The sequence below is a fragment of the Ictalurus furcatus genome, chromosome 14 (genome assembly GCF_023375685.1).
Source record: "Ictalurus furcatus strain D&B chromosome 14, Billie_1.0, whole genome shotgun sequence".
In the NCBI taxonomy this organism is placed as follows: Eukaryota; Metazoa; Chordata; class Actinopteri; order Siluriformes; family Ictaluridae; genus Ictalurus; species Ictalurus furcatus.
Window position 1 is genome coordinate 28,858,676 of NC_071268.1, and position 20,931 is coordinate 28,879,606.

Below are 20,931 nucleotides of genomic sequence, written 5' to 3' on the forward strand. Positions count from 1 at the left end.
TCTGATCACACGCTTCAGTAGGAGAGATCAGACATGAGGAAAATCTGATCTTTTTATAGTACAAAGCAGTTAACATGGTCATTATCAATATGACACATTTGCTTATATTTAAATAGGGACCTAGAAATAATTATTAAACATTCAAAATACTGAACATTTACTTTCTTTGTTTTAAATAATTAAAACATTTAAAACCTTCTGTTTATTTCCAACTTTAAATGAAAAAAAAAAAAAAAACATTAAAAAAAAATCCCATATCTCAATTTGGTCTCGGACTTTTGGACTATACAGTTGAGTCCAAAAATATGAGACCACATTGAAATCTGGGAATTATTTATTTCATCCAAAGTTTTCCTTATTGCCAACCAATGCTATACATTCCATATAAATTAGAAATGCTACATAATCCCAGGCACATTTTTTGTTTTTAAAAAGCCTCTGAGTCACATCCTGGCCTGAGAAAGATGGGCTCCTCCCAAGGTTTGTTCCTCCTGAGCTCCACTTTAGGGAGTTTCTCCAGCCACTGATGTCTGTAAACTGACTGAGAAAATAGCAATAAAATTACAGTTCTATTTTGTTCTTCTTCCAATAACAAACGAGACTGATGGTTGTTTTAAACATCAAACTTTATTAGAATAAATCTGCAGTGACAACATTCAGGTCACATGTTTAGTATTTAAAATGTATCCAGACCCCCCAAAAAACTCAACACTTTCTATAAAAACTGTACTGAACACTGGATAATTAGTGTTGAAAACAGTTTCTTTATTTCATGTTTCAAGGATTTAAGAACTGAACACTCCAGTGGATTTAGTAATGAGATCAGAATAACAGAATAAGTCCCATCATCTCCACTTAGTCCTTAAATAAAAATCTTTTTTAAAAAATGAGTTCCATATGAGTTCAATGCAGACAAATATGAGATAAAGCAACAAACAAACCACACATCCGATACTGCCTTGTTTAATCACATAAGACACCGTTTCTTAAAAATTTAAAAACATTTTACTCATATCTCACTCCCTTATTCACCTAATAACGCTAAAATCCCATAAATCTATTACACTGTTAAAACCTGGTGCGTCTCTTATGCATCCAGACATTAATAAAACATTAGAATTGTGAAATTTTTACCATAAATGTAGTCAGCCGAGACTTTTGGCGTGTGAAGATTGTGGAAGATCGTCGTCCACCTGAGGCTTTGACACACTGTGATGAGTGAGGTATGTGTGAACAATCAAACAAATGTTACGATACATCGCGATTAGATATTAGATAAATAGCACAAATACAGTGCCTCGCATAAGTATTCACCCCCCCCAGGTCATCACCTTTGGCTGCAATTACAGCTAGGCCTATGTCTCGATAAGCTTTGAACATCTGGATCCTGATGTTTTTTGCCAATTCTTCTTAGCAACATTTCTCAAGATCTGTAAGACTGAACAGAGACCATCATTAACGAAGAGCCGTTTTGCCACAGATTCTCAATCAGACTGAGGTCTGGGCTTTGACTGGACCGTTCGAACACATCAGGTTCGTGGCGTTAAACCACTCCAATGTAGCTCTGGCTGGATCCTTAGGGTCATTGTCCTACTGGAAGGCGAAGCTCCGCCCCCATCTCAAGTCTCTTGCAGACTGGTACAGGTTTTCCTCATGAACCCTGAACAGTTTCCCAGTCTCTGACAATGAATAGCATGCCAACAACACGATGCTAACACCGCCATGCTTCACAGTGGGGATGGTGATCAGCAGTGTTGGGTGTCCACTAAATGTAGCGCCAAAAAGTTCAAATTTGTTCTTATAAACCCAGAGAACATTTGTCCACGTGTCTGCTGAGTCACCAGATGGAATTTCATCTTGCTTTGTTTTTCAGTAATGAATTCCTTCTTCTAAATAATAATAATAAAACTGGCTTTGTGGAGTGTCCAGGCTATGGTTGTCCCATCAAAATGTGGAAAAGTTCAAGGGGGGTGAATACTTATGCAAGGCAATGTAGGTAGAATTTGAGGCAGTCTTCCTAGGGTCCTTACTTAGCGCCTCGTGTTTCGTGTCACAAACTAAATAACCATGAAGATATCATAAACCGTGTAATCAGGATCCGATATATCTACGATACCCGTTACCTTCCCTTTACTTCCTTCAAGCAGACTAAAGAATAAACTTATAGAATACCGATAGACATGTGCTGATAATCTTGTCGTATGAAATATTGCGATATTCACAGCAAACAATATTGTTGTCGTGTTCCATTTCGGAAGAGGTTACAGTTCTAGGCAGTGTTCACATTCCCAAGACCGCTGCCTTCTCACCAGCAGCGCTATGTCGTCTCTCAAACCATTGGGGTCATTGCCGGTTGCTATGGTAACACTATTAACGTGGGAATATGGTCCTAACAGTTAGCTACAGAGCATATACGTACCACCCAGTTCGACCATGAATCAGATGCATTTCCTTTAAAAAATAAACACTCTGGAGGGAAATGCTGGGACCTGAACTGCCACAACTCGTTATCTGTGTAAAGTTTAATTGTGATTAAATCTTTTGCATAATTTGCATCGCAGCTAGTTGCTCCGCCTCTTTTTCACTGTAATCGCCAGCTACCAGTGTGATTTTTTTATGACGCCTTGCTGCTGGTGTGAACACAGGGCCCTTATTTTGGACAAATTTGAAGGATGAGTCTGTCTCTAAGAAAACAATCCCATGATTCAGTTAGAAAAGATAAAATAACATCACTGACTGCTACAATATATGCTATAATATCATATACTGATACAACCTTAAACAGTTACTACTGTATGATATGAAACTACACTATTGACGCATGCCGAAAATACCCACAATTCTTCCCTGTTGCGTGCTGTTAAAGGAGCAATATGCAACATTTAATAGTTACATGGCTTTTTATACCACTGTAATATTGTAGGAATAAACTCACATCTTATTCTCATCTAAAAGCCTACTCTTACAACTGCTAAGTGATATTAATAGTTGTCGATTTTACTTATCGTTGCTTTAATATGAAAACAAGTAGACAAAGGATTAAAACCAGTAGGTAAACCTGAGCATCTATGTGTATATCCCTCAGTACTATTTTATCATGTTATCATCTCTTCCCTTTATTACAGTCTTTTACATTCCTTCCCCATCTTCATCGTATAGCTACATGAAGTCTACTATAACACAGTTAAAGGATAAAATATGTACAAATATAATGAAACATAAGGCAATGATTCTTACTGCAAACGGACTACATTACCCACAATTCCTTGTTGTGGGAGAATAAATGAGCAATATGCAACATTGTAGTATCACGATTTTCAAAGCATTCGAATTTAAACCAACGTGCACACTGTGTAAGTGCGTCCGATTCCAAAATATTTTTCTCTTAACGTGGCACAATCTGACTTATTGCTGCTTTAAAAATAGATAGTGGGACGGACTTAAACGATGTCATTCCATGTAGTCCAATATCCACAGTTAAAGGATAAAACTAGTACAAACAATCAAATACAAGGCAACGAGTCGTACTGCAACCGGACTACAATACCCACAATTCCTTCATGTTGTGGGAGATTAAAGGAGCAATATGCAACATTTTAGATTTGCATTTCACATCGTATTGCTCCTTTAAAAATAAATAAAATTAAATAAAATAAACAAAGCGAGGCTGATTTAAAAATAAAGGCTTAAAAATAAAACTCGCGTCCTGATTTCGGGTGAAAGACGGTCAAGCAGGGGCGGGGCTTAACTTCAATTTGATCGCTGTGCTGTGTTCAGGTAGCTTAACTAATCGCTGCAGTGGTTTATGCTAAGCGGTATGATGACTTTTTGATGATCTTCAGCTCATAAAGTTTGTGATTAAATTTAGATTAAGCCCCGCCCCTATTCACCCAGAAACAAGACGTACAGGTTAAAAACCCGCCCCCTTTTTAAAATTTCTTTATCAGCAACTCTTTTGTAAGTGATCAGAAACGTCTTTGAGGCACTGGTTTGCATTGTGTAGTGCTTTGTGCGAGTGTATAAACGAATAAAAGGTATTTACAGAGTGTGTATGTATTTAAGCGTCAGTACAAAGCTGAGCAGGCCTGAGCGATGAACCGTGTGCGTCATGTACGCGCGCGCACACACCCACGAGCAAGTAAAAGAGATAAAGTGCTGCTGTGACTCGGAGCAACACTGAAGTGGAACAAACGCAGCTGATGATCATTTGTTTGATAGAAAAATGTTAATCCTGTATGTAAAAATAGTCTCAATATCTGTGTATGTGTATGTGTGTGTGTGTATGTGTGTGTGTGACTGTGTGTGTGTTTATGTGAGCCATTTTTCAATGCAGCTCTTGTATACAGTTTCATTGGAGTGCCAGTAGATGTGCTGTACCCCGGCCACCGAGCACAGTTCCAGATCTCCTCTAGCGTACAGAGACTTCAGACCGAATGAGTCCCTCAGAAACATCTGAAACACACACACACACCAAATATACAATCATCGATAAGGTGACGTGTTCTTAAAGTAAGGAGTCTCCAGTGTCAGAGTATTCTAACAGTAACAGTCAGAGGTAAAGCTGTATCTTCAGGACAGAGGAGTTTACACGTCTTTGCGGTTTGGCGAGAGAAAAAACAGAGGCTGGTGAAGGAAAGACCGTTTACAGCTGTTCTAGCGTAAGTGAGAACAGGAGATGACTTCACAACATTAAACGTGGCGATAAATGGATAAAGTGTGCGCTCTTTAATAAATAGAACAATTGTAATTGATGGCAAGCCGCTGTGGTAGAAGAGGAACAAAACACTTCAGGACATGCTGTTTAAGGAAAATAATCAACGTCAGGGTGGTAACAGTAACTCCACCATCATCATCATCATCATCTCCTGGATAAATACAGCACACTGATGCATTATGGGTCAACACCTTTCCGTAAACAAATCAAATAAATCACACTTACTTCCTGAGATTTCATCTCCACGACCGTCTCGTTATCATCATAGAAACCGAACTGACTGTAAGAAAAGAGAGAGTTCAGTACACGACTACAGTGACAGTTTACAGGTGGCGTGCGAAAGACGTTCAGCTCTTATTAATTAAAGTATATAAAGTAAAGGCGAAGGGGCGGCGTCACCTCGACTGCCACGGCGTGATGACACCATCGTCTGGTCCACCAATCAGCACCAGCTTTTTAATACGCAGGAAGTTCTGTTTCCACACTGCAACACAAAATTCACTTTAGAGTGACTTAAATGTGTGTGTGTGTGTGTGTGTGTGTGTGTGTGTTAGGGGTGAGTGTTTACCTGCTGATTCGGGATGCGGCCTCTCGTTGTTCAGCGGTGCAAGATAATCACTGGTGTTCACGTACATGTCTCTGTGATGAGGGTCTGATTCAAAGAGTAAACACAAGAGAGACGTCACGTCTTCACACTCAGCACGTGATTGAGCAGTGTATGACATTCACGGGGGAAACACGTCCCTGCGTTATCCCTCTACACGTCCCCGTGTTATCCCTCTACACGTCCCTGCATTCACTGAAGCAATTATCCCTTCATCCATCCATCAATTCCAACTGTCCATCCGTACATTCATCCATTTCTTCATCTCTCCCATGACCCATTTTTCTTTCCATCACTCATTTATTCCTCGGTAGATCACTTCCATTTCTCCATCCATCCATCCTTCCTCTCTCTCTTCGTCCATCTCTCACACCTCAATCCCTTCCTTCATTTCTTCATCCACTGCTGTGTGGCACACTGATCACATGATCAATCACTCTATTTGTCCTTTTCTGCATCGATCAAGCTATCCAACTCTTTTTCTATTTTTTTATCCATCCATCCATTTTTTTCCCCCATCCACCCCATCGCACCAGGCATCTCTCCACTTATCCTTACATCCACTGGCACCTCTATGCACACATCCATCTCTCTATCCATTCCTTTAACTCATCCGTCCATCCGTCTCTCTAGCTCCCCCTTTTTCGATTCATGTCCACTGGTGTACTCTCATACACCCATTCAACCCTTCCTTTATTTATTTCCCTCAATCCATTTCTGTGTCTAGTCATCCCTCGCTCTCTGCCTCTGCCCCTGTTCTCACCGTTCCAGTAGTTGCAGATGGAGATCCTCTGGCCCACAGCGTTGTAACACAGGCGATAGAGGTTGAACTTGACAAACTTGGGGAATAAGTACTTCAGATAGTCCGTGTCTAAAAGGAAACACCACACCCACACACACACGTGCTCACACACACACTCAAACATTCCAACTTCCCCTGTTGAAATATGCGGCACTGACGGTCGCTCACTGTGCTGATGTGGATTTTTTAAAATTTCGCTTCTGAACCTAATCTGATTTCAATGGTGAAGAGATCAGACTGACCTCCATACTGTCCGGCCTGAGGGGAGGAGAGAGAGATGAAGGAGTGAACGTTGTGATCATTCAGTGTAGACAGGATTCCTCGACATATCAACCCTCCTGCAGAGAGAGACAGAGAGAGAGAGAGAGAGAGACAGAGAGAGAGAGAGAGAGAGAGAGAGAGAGAGAGAGAGAGAGGGAGGGAGAGACAGACAGAGAGAGAGAGAGAGAGAGAGAGAGAGACAGACAGACAGAGAGAGAGACAGAGAATGAGAGAGAGAGTATACAGTGGATATAGAACGTCTACAAACCCCTGTTAAAATTGCAGATATTTTTTAGATAAAAATGAAGAAAAAAAAATGAAACCAATATAAATCATATCCAATCACTTCCCACCTTTAATATGATAAAGCAACCAACAACATTCAAGTGCAAAACAAATAGAAACAATTTAGGAAAAAAGAGAAATCTTACAATAAAGATTCAGAGAGACTGAAAGAGAGAGAGAGAGAGAGAGAGAGAGAGAGAGAGAGAGAGAGATGTTTATCGTGTTACAGTGTGTATCTATAATGAGGATCAGGGAGAATACACACACACAAACACACACCTTGTGAGTAACAGAGGAGGTGAACTCCGTCTGCAGAGTTCTGCATTATGGGATAAATGGCCTCCTTAAAGCCCGCCACCTGCTTCCACAACGGCTCCAGACTGGCTGTGCGGTCAAACAGGTCTATAACCGTCACGTTCGTCCCGGGGTGAGTCTGAGTGAGAGAGAGAGGGAGAGGGAGAGAGAGAGAGAGAGAGGGAGAGAGAGAGAGAGAGAGAGAGGAGAGAGAGAGAGATTATCCAGTGGATATAGAAAGTCTACACACCCCTGTTAAAATTGCAGATTTTTTTACATAAAAATAAAAATTAAACCAATATAAATGACGTCCGATCACTTCCCACCTTTAATATGATAAAAACAAATAGAAACAATTTAGAAAAAAAGAAAAATCTTACAATAACATAGTCCCATAAGTATGTCCACCTTTTTATACTGAGGCACATTAATGTGTTCAGAATGAACCAATCACATTCAACAGTAATTATTATACAGCTGTCATCAATAAAATTATGATGATGAACCCCAAATAAAGACCAGATGTTTCTTTAGGAGTTTCTTCACATCTTCTTGGTTTCATCCGACTGCTGAAGTCAAGGAGCTTACAAGGTCTCGATCAGGAGAGAAGTACAAAAGAATTTCCAAAACATTAGATGTACTATGGAACACCGTGAAGGCCATCATCAACAAGTGGAGGAAATGAGGTACCGCAGTGACGTCACTCCAAAATAGATGAGAGGACAAGAAGAACTTATCAGGGAGTCTTCCAAGAGACCTACGGAAACATTAAAGGAGCTGCAGGAACATCTGATATGTACTGGTCACACCCTGCATGTGACAATCTCACATCTTCACCTCAGGGGTAGGGTGGCTAAAACACAAAAACATCCAAACTCGCCTAAATCACTCCAAATCATGCGGCAAAATGTCTTCTGGTGTGATGAGACCAAGGTAGAACATTTGGGGCATAAATCTAAAAGATATAAATTTGGCAGGAAAGCAAGACAACTTATCACCCAAACACCACCATAAACACGGTGAAGCATGTTGGTGGCAGCGTCGATGCTACGGAGCTGCTACTTTAACAGCTGGACTGGGGTTCTAGTCAAGACAGAAGGCATCATGGACCACAGCGTTTTCATGTAATAACATCACCACATGATGAGTGAATCATTACACCGTTTCAGGTATCCAGTAGCTTAGCAGTGTAACTGGAAAACAATAACAAAAACAACAAAGGGGGAGTTTATCATGTGGAAACTTTTCAGCCACAGACTTCCACATGGTGATGTTTGCACTGCATAGGTTTTTTGTTTTGTTTTTTTGGTCCTTGAGGAAAGGCACCCGTATCCTCAATTTAACACCATGACACTATCTTTACAACAAACACACACACACACACACACACACACACACCTGAACAGGTTAATTAGTAAGCGAAACCCATGATCACATTTATTATGGATGTGATGTAAAGAAACGAAATAAAACTCAGCTCATGTTTCTGTGCTGATTTGAACCATAGAAATTACAGTTTAAAATCAAGCTCATAAACCCATCTCTCTGCAGTGGTGGAATGTAACTAAGAGTACAAATTCAAGGTACTTGTACTTTACTTGAGTATTTCCATTTTATGCAAATGTATACTCCGCGACATCGCTGAGGCAAATACTGTACTTTTTACTCCACTACATCTGTCTGACAGCTCATACCCTTCCTGCCCGGTGAAAACTGCGCATCTCCAAATGCGGTGAATGTTCGTGATAAACCGAAGGATTACGTGTTCCTTTGTGGATTTAGAAAACTGTCGTAATTCTTTAAAAATTTAAAACACCGCTGGAAGAGCTGGAAAACGTGTGGCTCTCTCAAACATATCTTATAGAATATGTTGCTCTGCTGTAGATTAAACTACCCAACAGTATATAAAGGAGTTAAAGTGGACATTAGCTCAACCTTAAAGCGCACCTATTTTGGTTTTTCAAATATTACCTTTCATGTAGTGTGTTATAGAGTTATATTTTACTCAAATATAACCTGAAACGTTAGCTATGTAAAGGGTACTGGAGTTTTCTTTTCTTAATTCTAAAGACAAACCGCCATAACTAGTTCTGAATGGAGAACTACAATATGGCCACACCTCAGATGTTAGTTCCATATCTCTCGGTGCCAAGCTAGCACATCTCAGCATTATGCTGAGCCTTATATTTATAAAATCACTTAGTTGTCCTTAGCCCAAATGTAGTGTTAAGGAAGGAAATGCTGTGCAACTTTCCTCACTTTCACTCGCATTTATAACAGTCTGTCACAGCGTGAGGGTTCACAGTGAACTCAGCGGGAGGATCTGAAAGTGAATGTAACGTTAATGGTCAAAAACTGGACCTGACGTGGGTGTGCAAATATCAACAGTTAATTGATGTTCTTAAGAACAAACCAAGCCATGGTATGATGCCTTCTATACTAAGCTAAGGTTACCTACTATTTAGGGATCTAGTTACTGACTGTCTGAAAAAAAGCTCGTATGTTCTGCTGCACTTTTCTACACTTGGCTGCTGTCTCCATTTCTTACAGACTGAGCGACTAAAATATATCAACGAGTATGGGCGCAAACAAGTGTACAATTGGGGGGGGGGGGGCACACTCACTTTCCTTAACAAACTGAGATTTATTAAAAAGGAATAGACATAAATAAATACAATAGATGAAGAAAAGACAGATCCGTTGGCAGGGTTCATTAAAGGGGGAAACATGGGAAATATTTTCTACTGTATACTGGGGGGACAGATTGGTATTTCCTCAACAAAGAATCCGTGGTTACGCCCATGTAGTCAATAACACTGTAAATTATGATTTTAAAAAAGTTACGCGGTTATAATAAAACAAGAATATAACAGCTTTATCACAGCCAGAAGGAGAAGTACAGAGGGTGTTATTTTACCCAGAGTCCAATCTAATCTAATTTCAACAGCATACAGACGTGTGTAAACATAATAAGCCCTTATCAACGTCCTGTTTTCCGCATATCAGCAGGAGAAAGTGCTCTGATTAGAACATAACATTTATTAAAGCAGAAAGAAATAATAATATGTAAAGCCTCCTGATGTAAGCTGCGTTTATTCGTTTATTTTTGCCTTATTCACTTAAAGAGAGAGCGAAAAAAAACAGAGGGCTGGAGAAGGAACGTTTATAGCTGCTATAATGTAAGCGAGAACATGAACTGACATGTTAAAATTGTATTTGTTGGCAAATTGCCAAGGTATAAGAGGAATAAAACACTCAATGACGTGCCGTTATAGGAAAATAACCAGCTGCGGGTTTGAAACAGTAAGTCTGCATCGTCACACCCAGTCGTTGATGAATTTCTTATAAGAGCACGACACACAGTGCTTTATTCCTTACTCGAAAGGTATCGCCGTATTAGAAGATTCCTAAACGATTGCATCATCCCTAAAGAGATGCAAATGTAAGAAACTGCCGAACTGCTGAAGGGTTCAAGTAAAAACATCGAGGTTGTTATGATATACCAAAAACCGTGATCTATTTTGGGTTGATTATCATACCGTGAGTCTGTAATATCGATCCAGCTCTAATATCGAGTGGAATTAATGGAGCGCATGGAAAGAAAACGTTTGAAGGGGAAGTGAAAAGTAAAGTTTCACCTGGTTGATGTATAGTCTGAGGTTGATGAAATCAGCAGGAGTGTCGAACAGTCCATGAATAATAATGACAGGTTTATATCCCAGCACACACACACTGCACAATAATAACCACACTAACCCTGAGCTCCCAGAACACTGGCCTCCTAAACCCAGCCTCTTCATGCTTAGCAAATAAAATTAAAACCGATTTACTTCTATAATAATTCTAAATCAATTTTAAAAAATATCTAAAGATAATTTAAAAAATATCTAACGCAGAGTGTTTACTTTCTGCGTTTCAGCTGGATTAAACATCACAAATAAACCCTATTCCTCCTGCACGCCTTCACTTCCTCTGCTTTTATTTCATTTCTGTCAACTAAAGCCGCACCGACACCGCTTCGCTTTCTAACAACCTCATTTGCATCTGCATTTGTTTGTTCCGGTTTCAGAATCACGTCACTTCCGGAAAAAAAAACGCGCACGCGGTATGAGAAATTCCGTTTTTAAAAATAAATTCAAATAAAAAAATTAAAAAATAACTTTTCGTCTTCAGATATTTTAATGGTTTGATATTACAGTGTATTTATTTCATCAAGTCAGGTTTTAATTTTAGTTTAAAATATTATAATATCTATTTTTAAGAACCCCGTTACTGAGCGGAATGTAACGGAAAATAACGGCCATTAACCGCAAAGTCTCAACAACGTGTCTACAGAAGCTCTAAGAGGCCATGCATTGTTGTTGTTGTTATTATTATTATTATTATTATTATTATTATTATTATTATTGTTGTTCTTGTTGTTGTTGTTGTTGTTGTTGTTATTATTATTTTCCTTTTTCAGGGTCATGGAGAACCTGGAGCCTATCCCAGGGAGCATGGGGTACAAGGCAGGGTACACCCTGGACAGAGTGCCAATCCATTGCAGGGCACAATCACATACACACTCACACACCCATTCATACACTACGGACACTTTGGACATGCCAATCAGCCTACCATGCATGTCTTTGGACTGGGGGAGGAAACCGGAGTACCCGGAGGAAACCCCCGCAGCACGGGGAGAACATGCAAACTCCGCACACACAGGGCCACGGTTCGAATTGAACCCCCGACCCTGGAGGTGTGAGGCGAACGTGCTAACCACGTGCGCCCCTATTATTATTTTCTTTCTTGTGTACTCGACGTAACAAGTATGCAAGTATTTCTTTGATCAGACTGTGATTTCAATATGATTATTTTGTAATCCATCATGTCCAATCAGAAGTTAAAATAATCAGTGATAAGAAAAGTTTAGGCCTAATAATGACCTCGAAATGTATTTCAATCATGAAGAAAGTGACGTAATGTTAAACCAGCATTGTGTCGTGACAATATATGGAATATTTTAATCAAAGTATAATCCCAATCAGTAATCAATGTATATAAGATATAAGAGAGTATTCATGTATATTAATCAAAGAAACCAGGACACGCTGGTGTAACTCCAGCTTGTGAGGAACCACTGAGTGCACATTCCTCATTTCTTCCCAGCTCGTTAAGCTGTTATCTGTCGTTCCTCAGCGTGTATCCACTATTATTGCCAAGATTTATGAGTGGGAAGTTAGAAAAATTCAGGATATGCATGTACTGATAAGGCCAACTGTATTAGAGAGGATGCACCAATGATTCAGGGATATGTGTGGGAGTTACTTTGCAAAAAGTCCTCCTTCGTACTCTTATCAAAACAGATGGATGGGTTGTAGAGAGTCTTTGATTTGGAGGGGTATAACACAGTGTGTTAAGATGGACTCGGGAGTGGCTTTGCAGGCCGGTTCAGCTCTTGTTACTATTGTGATAAAAGTCTAATGTGTTTTTGACATCAAAAACCTCAAGTCTCAGAAGTTTTTATTTTTGCTGAAGGAGATTCCACGACATCCGCATCATCATGGATGAAAAAAAATTAGTTTTTACTTTGATCAGGGACTCACTCAAGCTGAAACGGCTCTGTCTGTGAGTGACTGACGACTAGTGTCTGACACTCGAGAAGCTGTCAGGTCTACAGTATATACAGTAATTACTCCATTTATGACGGCGATGATGAAGATGCCAACGTGCGTGCAACACCAGTCCCATTCGCAAGGCGCGAGATTTTCTCGTGATAAAATTGCGTCATGAGAAAACAGCTTTTTGTTATATCAAGATCATGAGAAACAATTTATTATAACGCATGTCCTCTTAGGGCTTCCGTACATGTCTACAGATTATGGTTGTTAAAGTTTACTAGCTCATCCGTACACACTTTAGAGACTATCAACTTGTACATTTTTCTTTAAATTTATTCTGATGGTCCAGTTTATATCTAATAATCATTAGATAATATACTGATTATTAACTCGTACTTCATCAAATTCACTTCGTTTGGACTCTGTTAATACATTTTATACCACAGTGCTTTTGAATCATGGATTGCGATTGGTCAGAAGGTGTTGATTAATTTTACAACACAGTTTTCTGACATCTTCAGTACATGTAACACGACAGGCTGCGATTTCTTTTGGTGTTTATAGCTGCTATAGCACACACTATAACGTACCCCAAATGTATGTGGACGCCTGACCATCATACCCATACAGTATGTGGTTCTTCCCCAAATTGTTACTGCAAGGTCTGAAGCACACAATTGTGTAGAATATCTCTGTACACTCAAGCATTATAATGTCCGGTCACTGGAACTAAGAGGCCCAAACCTGTTCCAGCAAGACAATGCTCCTGTGCACAAAGCGAGCTCCATGAGGTCTATGATGTGTGAAGGTTGGAAGAAAGTAGAAGAACTTGAGTGTCCTGTACAGAGCCCTGACCGCAACCCCTCTGAACACCTTTGGGATGAACTGCAACTGGAGCCTCCTCACATCAACATCAGCACCTGACCTCATCCTCACTAATGCTCTTGTAGCTGAATGAACACAAATCCCCATAGCCACGCCCCAAAATCTAGTGGAAAGCCTTCCCAGAAGAGTGGAGGAGGTTATATAACGGCAAAGGGGGAATAATTCTGGAATGGGATGTTCAACAAGAACGTGTGTGTGTGATGGTCAGGTGTCCACAAACTTTTGGCCATATAGTGTAAAAGCAAGAGACACAACATAACAAAGCCATGAGATACTAAATCGAGGTCATGAAAATGTGTGCACAAGATGCAATTGTATCATAATTTTTGAGTTGTCAGATGTTTTACTTAACTCAGTGCACACTTCTGTAAAGAAAACATACCCATAGTTTGAATGATAAGCTGACTGAACACTCATCTGATATGCTTACAGCTCACTTCTAATGATATTCTTAATTTTACCCATAAAATTGGGTCCATGAAATAAATGTCACTAATTAAGATGCATTAAGATTCATGTTGGGCTGCATCAATGATTTTGATTATTTTTCTATAACAGCATGCCATGTAATGCTTACGAAATGTAGTTATGAGATAGATAAGTATTATTTGAAATGTTGTAGAGAACGAGTTGATCAGCTGCTTCATAAGAGTCTACAGATGGTTTGTACAGTTTTTAAAATGGATTATACACTTATACAAGTGGTACCTGGAAATTTTATTACAAATATTATACAGTCCTAGAGCAGCACAGAGATAGCATTGTCACGCCACAGCTCCAGGTTCAGTACTGACCTCGGCTTACTGTCTGTGTGGTGTTTCTCATGTGTTTCCCTGTGTCTATATAGGTTCCTACCGGGTTCTCCAGTTTCCTCAGTTTCCTTCCAGTGTGTAAAACCATGCCAGTAAGTAGACCGGCTCTGGGAAATAACCGCTCATGTGAAACAGTGTGTGTAAATGTGTGTATGCATGGTGTCCTGTGATGGACTGGTCTCCATGGTCTATTCCTGCCTCATATTCAGTACTCTCAGGATAGACTCCTTCACTTCCTTCACAAGATGTATGTAAGAATGAACCCATATATATGTTTTATATATATATATATATATATATATATATATATATATATATATATATATATATATATATATATATGTGTGTGTGTGTGTGTGTGTGTGTGTGTGTGTGTATATATATATATATATATATATATATGTAAGTATATATATGTATATATAAGTATATATATGTTTTATATATAAACGAGAAAAATAAATGAATCATTTAAATATTAATACATGTGAAGTGTCTGAAATGCAGTATATATAAATATAAATGTATATACAGTGAGTATTTCATACGTGAAGCTCATGTGACGTTCACCCACCTCCACCAGTGGGCGCTCTAACACACACTGTGCCGATCCATTGGCTGAGTCGGTTCAATTTAAATTTAACCCGCGTTTTTTTTTTCTACCGCATCTCGTTAATAGCTGCTGGTCAAACAGTGCGTATTATCGTCCTCGTCAGTTTAATCTCCAGTAAGTACTTTTTAACACTTTAACTAACGGCTCAAAGGTACGGATGGGGAAATGAAGCCTCATAAAGCACTGAGGCTTTTACCTGACAGCGCCATCTGGTGGTTAGTGAAAAAATAAAACAGCAAAAACCAAGCCTGTGGAAGAAGCTCCGTCAGATGAAGCAGCCACCAGACACTCCAGAGATAGTTTCCATGTCATGTGCACAAATAAAAGCCTAGTATGTGTGTGTGTGTGTGTGTGTGTGTGTGTGTACGTGTGTTGAATTTCTCCCTCTGATAAATGAATAATAATAATAGTAATTCCTTACATTCATATAGCGCTTCTATTTCTAGAAACTCAACATTTTACTTTTTTTTTGGGGGGGGGATCTCATCAACCACCACTAGTGTATAGCATCCACCTGGATGATGTGACGGCAGCTATAGTGCTCCAGAACGCCCACCACACACCAGCTATTCTTTTACCCATTAAAGTGTGGTAATAAATGACAGTATGATCTAATATAATTCACTATGATTTAACAGAAGAATAATGTACACATAACATGCAACAGAGTTGCATATGGCAAGTATTTTGCCTGAAATTATTTGTATTCTTCATATTACTTGTATGACTGGATATTTAAAAATGTAAATTGTTCTAGGAGACCTGGATCTCCGGAATTTGTAGTCTCAACCCTGCCGTTATTTCTTGCTTAATGTAAATACAGGCTGATATAATATGCTAAGTTCATATATTATAACTGCCTTGAAATATGTTTTATTATTAAACTATGTAAAGAACCTCAACCTTGACAGCCCGGGGAAATACAATCGCATCAGGAGAAAAAGAGGTCCAAGAAAAAAAAAGGGAACAAGCCGCACATGTCTGTCTTGAGAGGCCTAGACCCTCTACTTTTACCACACAGGTGGATACATTGGAAAGATTGATCAAAAGCATTGATATAAAATTGAAGCATGTCAGTGAACCATAAAAGAACATGCATTCTGTTTCTCAAACCACACAGCTTCCTGTTTTTCTCTTAAGAAAACAAGTTAGCATTCTTTACCAATATGTTGAACTTTATGCTGTACGAAATACCTGCTATATTCTTGTTTTTCTCTTAAGAAAGCGCCATACGCTTTTCTGTGAATTCTATTTTATCTCTAAGCAAGCAAGTTAGCACTCTGTTGACCTTTATGTTTTCTGCTCACAATGCTGCTACATTCTATTTCATTTCTAAGAAACCGAGCTAGTGCATCAAACCTCATCTTGTTTTTCTCTTAAGAAAGCGAGCTAGTGTTATATACTTTTCTTAGAAATAACTGCTACACTTTTGTTTTTCTCTTAAAAAAGCGAGCTGGCACACGCTGGATATTTTGAGCATCAAGCTTAAACCCTAGCGCATGAAACCACAATAGATAAAGGTATAAATACTTGGAGTAAGCCAGCATTAATTTGCCACTCCTCGGGTGAAGGTCTTGTCGTTTTAATTTCTTGAAAAAGGAAACCACTATTCAGATCCTGCGTGGTCTTAGGATTTTCTTTATTTTATTTTTCTTTATATTTTGAGTTAAAAGTAATTGTAATCCTTTTGTTCTTTACTTTAATAAACCGAAGTCTATACCAAGGACGATTCGTATATTTCACTGTAAAAAGTACGACTCCTTTTGTTATCATACGTCTTCAGAGAAGAAAAAGGACTTCAAAGGGTTCTCGAACCCAGAGGCACGAAAGCTTCACTTCCTGAAAAAGGTAAGAGAAAATAATTCTACAGGCTCTATCAGTTTTATGATAAGAGTAGCAGGCAGAACACAGAACACTGGGATAAGGAATTCCAGGGAAAATATTACAAAATGAATGAAAATCATTAATTTTGACATGGACAAAACGATCCATTCATGTAAAGTGTGGGACTAAAATGTGAATAATCCAAAATCACGAATAAACTTGTTTGGGAAGAAACAGTCCTACTACCTTGCATGCGTGTAGGATTGTTCTCGGGCTGTGCATTCTCATGAAAAGCTCTGAAATGCCTCAGCATCAACGAAGTATTGTTTCCATACACACGCTCCTTGTCACACACCAAGCATCTCACCTTCTGAATAAAGTTATATGAAATTAAGATATTAAATATAATGATAAAACGAATGAATGAAAGCAAAGACATGGCAAAAATTGTGATATGTTAAAAAAAAAAAAATTCTTTGAAAACACCATACCATACCAACCATTGGAAGTTGTAAGCTGAAAATGTTCCCAAGCAGAATGATGCCATTGTTATACACTGTAAGTAAATAGTGAATGCTAAGCTTTTGTGAAAGTGTAACATTCACGCCTTCACCAAACACCAACACAAACCCATTCACGCTCACCCCAAGACAAAAGAAAAAGGAAAGGAGATGCCAGCGCAGAGCAGCAGGAAAAGCAAGGATGCAAAAAGCACAGAAGACACTGGAAAGCAGGACGGGACAAGAGTCCGCACCGGTGAAGAGATCCTTGGACTTCACCTGCACAGCATTCAAATGTGGATGATGAAGAGAGAAAAACTTCAGAGAGAGACTGATTAGGTAACTGATCAAATTAAAAAAGAATGGAGGGAAAGTGAAGATATCATTGGGATCAACTTATTTATGTAAATGGCGCACTTATATAGCGCTTTTATCCAAAGCACTTTACACTGTGTCTCATTCACCCATTCACACACACACACACACACACCAATGGTAGCAGAGCTACCATGCAAGGCGCTAACTTGCCATTGGGAGCAACTTGGGGTTCAGTGTCTTGCCCAAGGACACTTCGGCATGTGGAGTCATGTGGGCCAGGAATCGAACCGCCAACCCTACGATTAGTGGACAACCCCCTCTACCACCTGAGCCAAAGCCACCCTCTTTATGTAATACTAATGAAGGGAGAAAATTTTTGTTTATTGAAGAACATAATTTAAAACGAAGAATTAGAGAGAACAGAAAAAACAAGAACTACGTCAACATTTATAGCTCGAACAAGAAATGGGAAGTCTCAGTTCCCGAGACCGTTGTAGAGCAAAGCGTGGCTGAGTTTTGAAAGTTAACCGCAAGGTGAATGCACACATGCCAAGTGAGCATAAATTTATTATTGTTCTGCAAATGTACCGTCTAACCACAAAAATTCCCCTTGGGCCTCATATAGCAAAACAGCCAAAATGCGAAGGTTCTAGCTGTGTTCAACAATATATATATATATATATATATATATATATGTGTGTGTGTGTGTTTTTCAAACCAAGCTTTGCCAAACCTTGGGTGAAGATCATTCACATAGAGGGGACAGCCAGGCTCGGTACCTATATTGTTAAGTGCAAGCAAAAAATTAGAGCTAGTTATTTTTAAATAGAGAATTGATCTTTGTTTAATTCAGAATATTTTTTTTTACTGTAGCAACTTTTATTCTTTAATAAAAGGAATACATGAGAGAGGAGATTCGAGAAAAGACAAATTGTTGTTTACAGAGTGGGCATTATCAATGCCCTCTTAGGTCCCAATGGGACCTGTTTATGCTCTCGTGTGAAAGGCAGCTTATGAAATTGGCAAAAGAAATACTGGGGTTACCTTTAGTCCAAGGGATTTGAAATGGCTTGCCGATTAAGATCTCGAAATGTGGTGTCATTCTGATTTCACAGAGAACTGCTGGCAGCAGATCTACCAAATTTTATACTAATAAAATTAGAATAATATTAAACACCCCTTTTTGTGTGACATGTAAAACAGTGAAAATGGCATACAAGAAATGGTAATACTGAACTGGGCAACACGACGCATCCATTATAGCAACAAATAATACTGTCTGAGGCAAACTCGCAATGTCAACATCATGGGGTGACCATGCATGTGTGAACAGGGAAAAAATAGTGTTATGATCAATGTATGGCAACAATGAGCCCTCTTTGGTGACCCATTTAGCCATGTCATACGTAATTGGTTAAATAGTGAGGTAGTGAGTGGCACAGAGAATAGTCTCTGGCTTTTTGCCAGATTATCAACAAAAGGTTGCAGAAAAAGATACCAAATCCCTGATTATACACCAAATCATTTGGAGTGTTTTTGGACTGGCCACTTCCACCCATGTCTAATAACTTCCAGACAGAACAAACAACACACAAAGTTACTTCAAAGCATAAAATAAAAAGAAAATCAGGAACACTGTGTCAGTGTGAGTTTCAATGAAATAACTGAGTTACAAGATAAGTTTTACAGCAAAATAAGTTTCTTATAAGAGAGTTATGTGCACGAAATCAGACGAACTTCTCAGTGATCATAACTGAGTGAGGTTATGACAGCCTATAATCACAATTAAGGTCACTAGGATTCCCACATGGAGGCAAACCTTTCTACATAATCAAAGAAAATATTCTTACCTCCACCTGGGAAACACACTTTATGATGCCAGTAAACTGTTACATTACATTTACATTTATTCATTTAGCAGACGCTTTTATCCAAAGTGACTTACAAATGAGAAAATACAAGCAAAGCGATATATCAAGCAGAGAACAATACAAGTAGTGCAACTATACAAGATCCGTTAATTCCAGAAGAAGCAAAGTGCGCAGAGTAGAGGTGTAATTGCCAGAGTAATTATTTATTTATTTATTTATTTTATGGGTTGGTTAGGTGTTGACGGAAGAGGTGGGTCTTTAGCTGTTTTTGAAGATGGTGACAGATTTTGCGGTCTGGACTGAGGTTGGAAGTTCATTCCACCACTGAGGAACAGTTAATGTGAATGTTCTTGAAAGGGACCTTGAGCCACGCTGAGTAGGTACTACTAAGTGTCGGTCATTGACTGATCGCAGATTGCGTGAGGGAACGTAAGCCTTCAGGAGAGTGTTGAGGTTGGAGGGTGCTGTTCCAGACAAGGTCTTGTAGGTGAGCGTCAAGGCCTTGAATTTGATACAGGCGTCTATAGAAAGCCAGTGGCCGGAGATGAAGAGGGGTGTGACATGGGTTCTCTTGGGCTGGTTGAAGACGAGGCGTGTTGTTGCATTCTCAATCATCTGAAGGGGTTTGATGGAGCTGGCTGGGAGGCCTGAGAGTAGTGCATTGTAGTAGTCCAGTTTTGAGATAACAAGAGCCTGGACTAGTATCTGTGTAGCCTGTACGGTGAGGTAGGGTCTGATTTTCTTGATGTTGTATAGAATGAACCTACAGGACCGTGCAGTTGTTGAGATGTGGTCTATAAAGGTCAAGCTGTCATCGAGAATCACCCAAAGGTTCTTGGCCATCCCCGTTGGCTTGAGTGTGGTTGAGTTGAGCTGTACAGTGAGGTTGTGGTTGATTGAGGGACAGGCGGGGATGACGAGAAGCTCAGATTTTACCAGGTTGAGCTTAAGGTGGTGTTCCTTCATCCAGACCAAGATGTCCCAGTGAAATCTCGCATTCCCAGTGAAATCTCGCATTGATTATAAAATACTATTATTAACCTATGTTGGAAATAAAATAGACATGAAACAAACACGAGGGAGACCTAGTATGAGTAATATGTAATTTTATTGAGGATTCACTGGGCTGGTGGGACTGTAAGAGCTGACGTTCACCAAAGACACAACACACACAGATAAGCAATGCGCAGGGGGATAACAATACATGTATTTGATTAGTGCGGCAGACCTCAGAGGGTAGGTGGAGTACGTCTGCACGCAGGCAGAAGGTCAACTAAGAGACAAACACACACACACAGAGGCCTGGTGTATATGCAGAAAACAGAAATAAACTATTATAGGGTAATGTACATGCAATAAAAAATAAATGCAGAACAAACATAAATCTTACTCATAATGTAGAGATGGTGTGTTTGAAAGTGTGGAGAATCCTTTCTCGACGAAAATCCAGTCAGGAGTGACACAGACAAGGTCAGGTTATTTTTAAAGAATGAAACAAGACAAAATGTAAGGAGCTGAGCTGCACCTGCGAGATAAGGGTCTCTG

General features: G+C 39.3%; 1 protein-coding gene across 1 annotated transcript; it reads right to left on the reverse strand.

Moving 5' to 3' along the window:
• Window positions 1-744: 744 nt before the first annotated feature.
• Window positions 745-10,956, reverse strand: ppt2b (palmitoyl-protein thioesterase 2b). The gene is made up of 8 exons (XM_053641159.1): window positions 10,599-10,956; window positions 6,946-7,099; window positions 6,363-6,458; window positions 6,082-6,189; window positions 5,283-5,366; window positions 5,114-5,198; window positions 4,940-4,994; window positions 745-4,452 (listed from the first exon to the last, which is right to left on the reverse strand). The coding sequence occupies exons 1-8, from the start codon at window positions 10,758-10,760 to the stop codon at window positions 4,309-4,311; spliced, it is 888 nt and encodes a 295-aa protein (XP_053497134.1). The 5' UTR covers window positions 10,761-10,956; the 3' UTR covers window positions 745-4,308.
• Window positions 10,957-20,931: the final 9,975 nt, after the last annotated feature.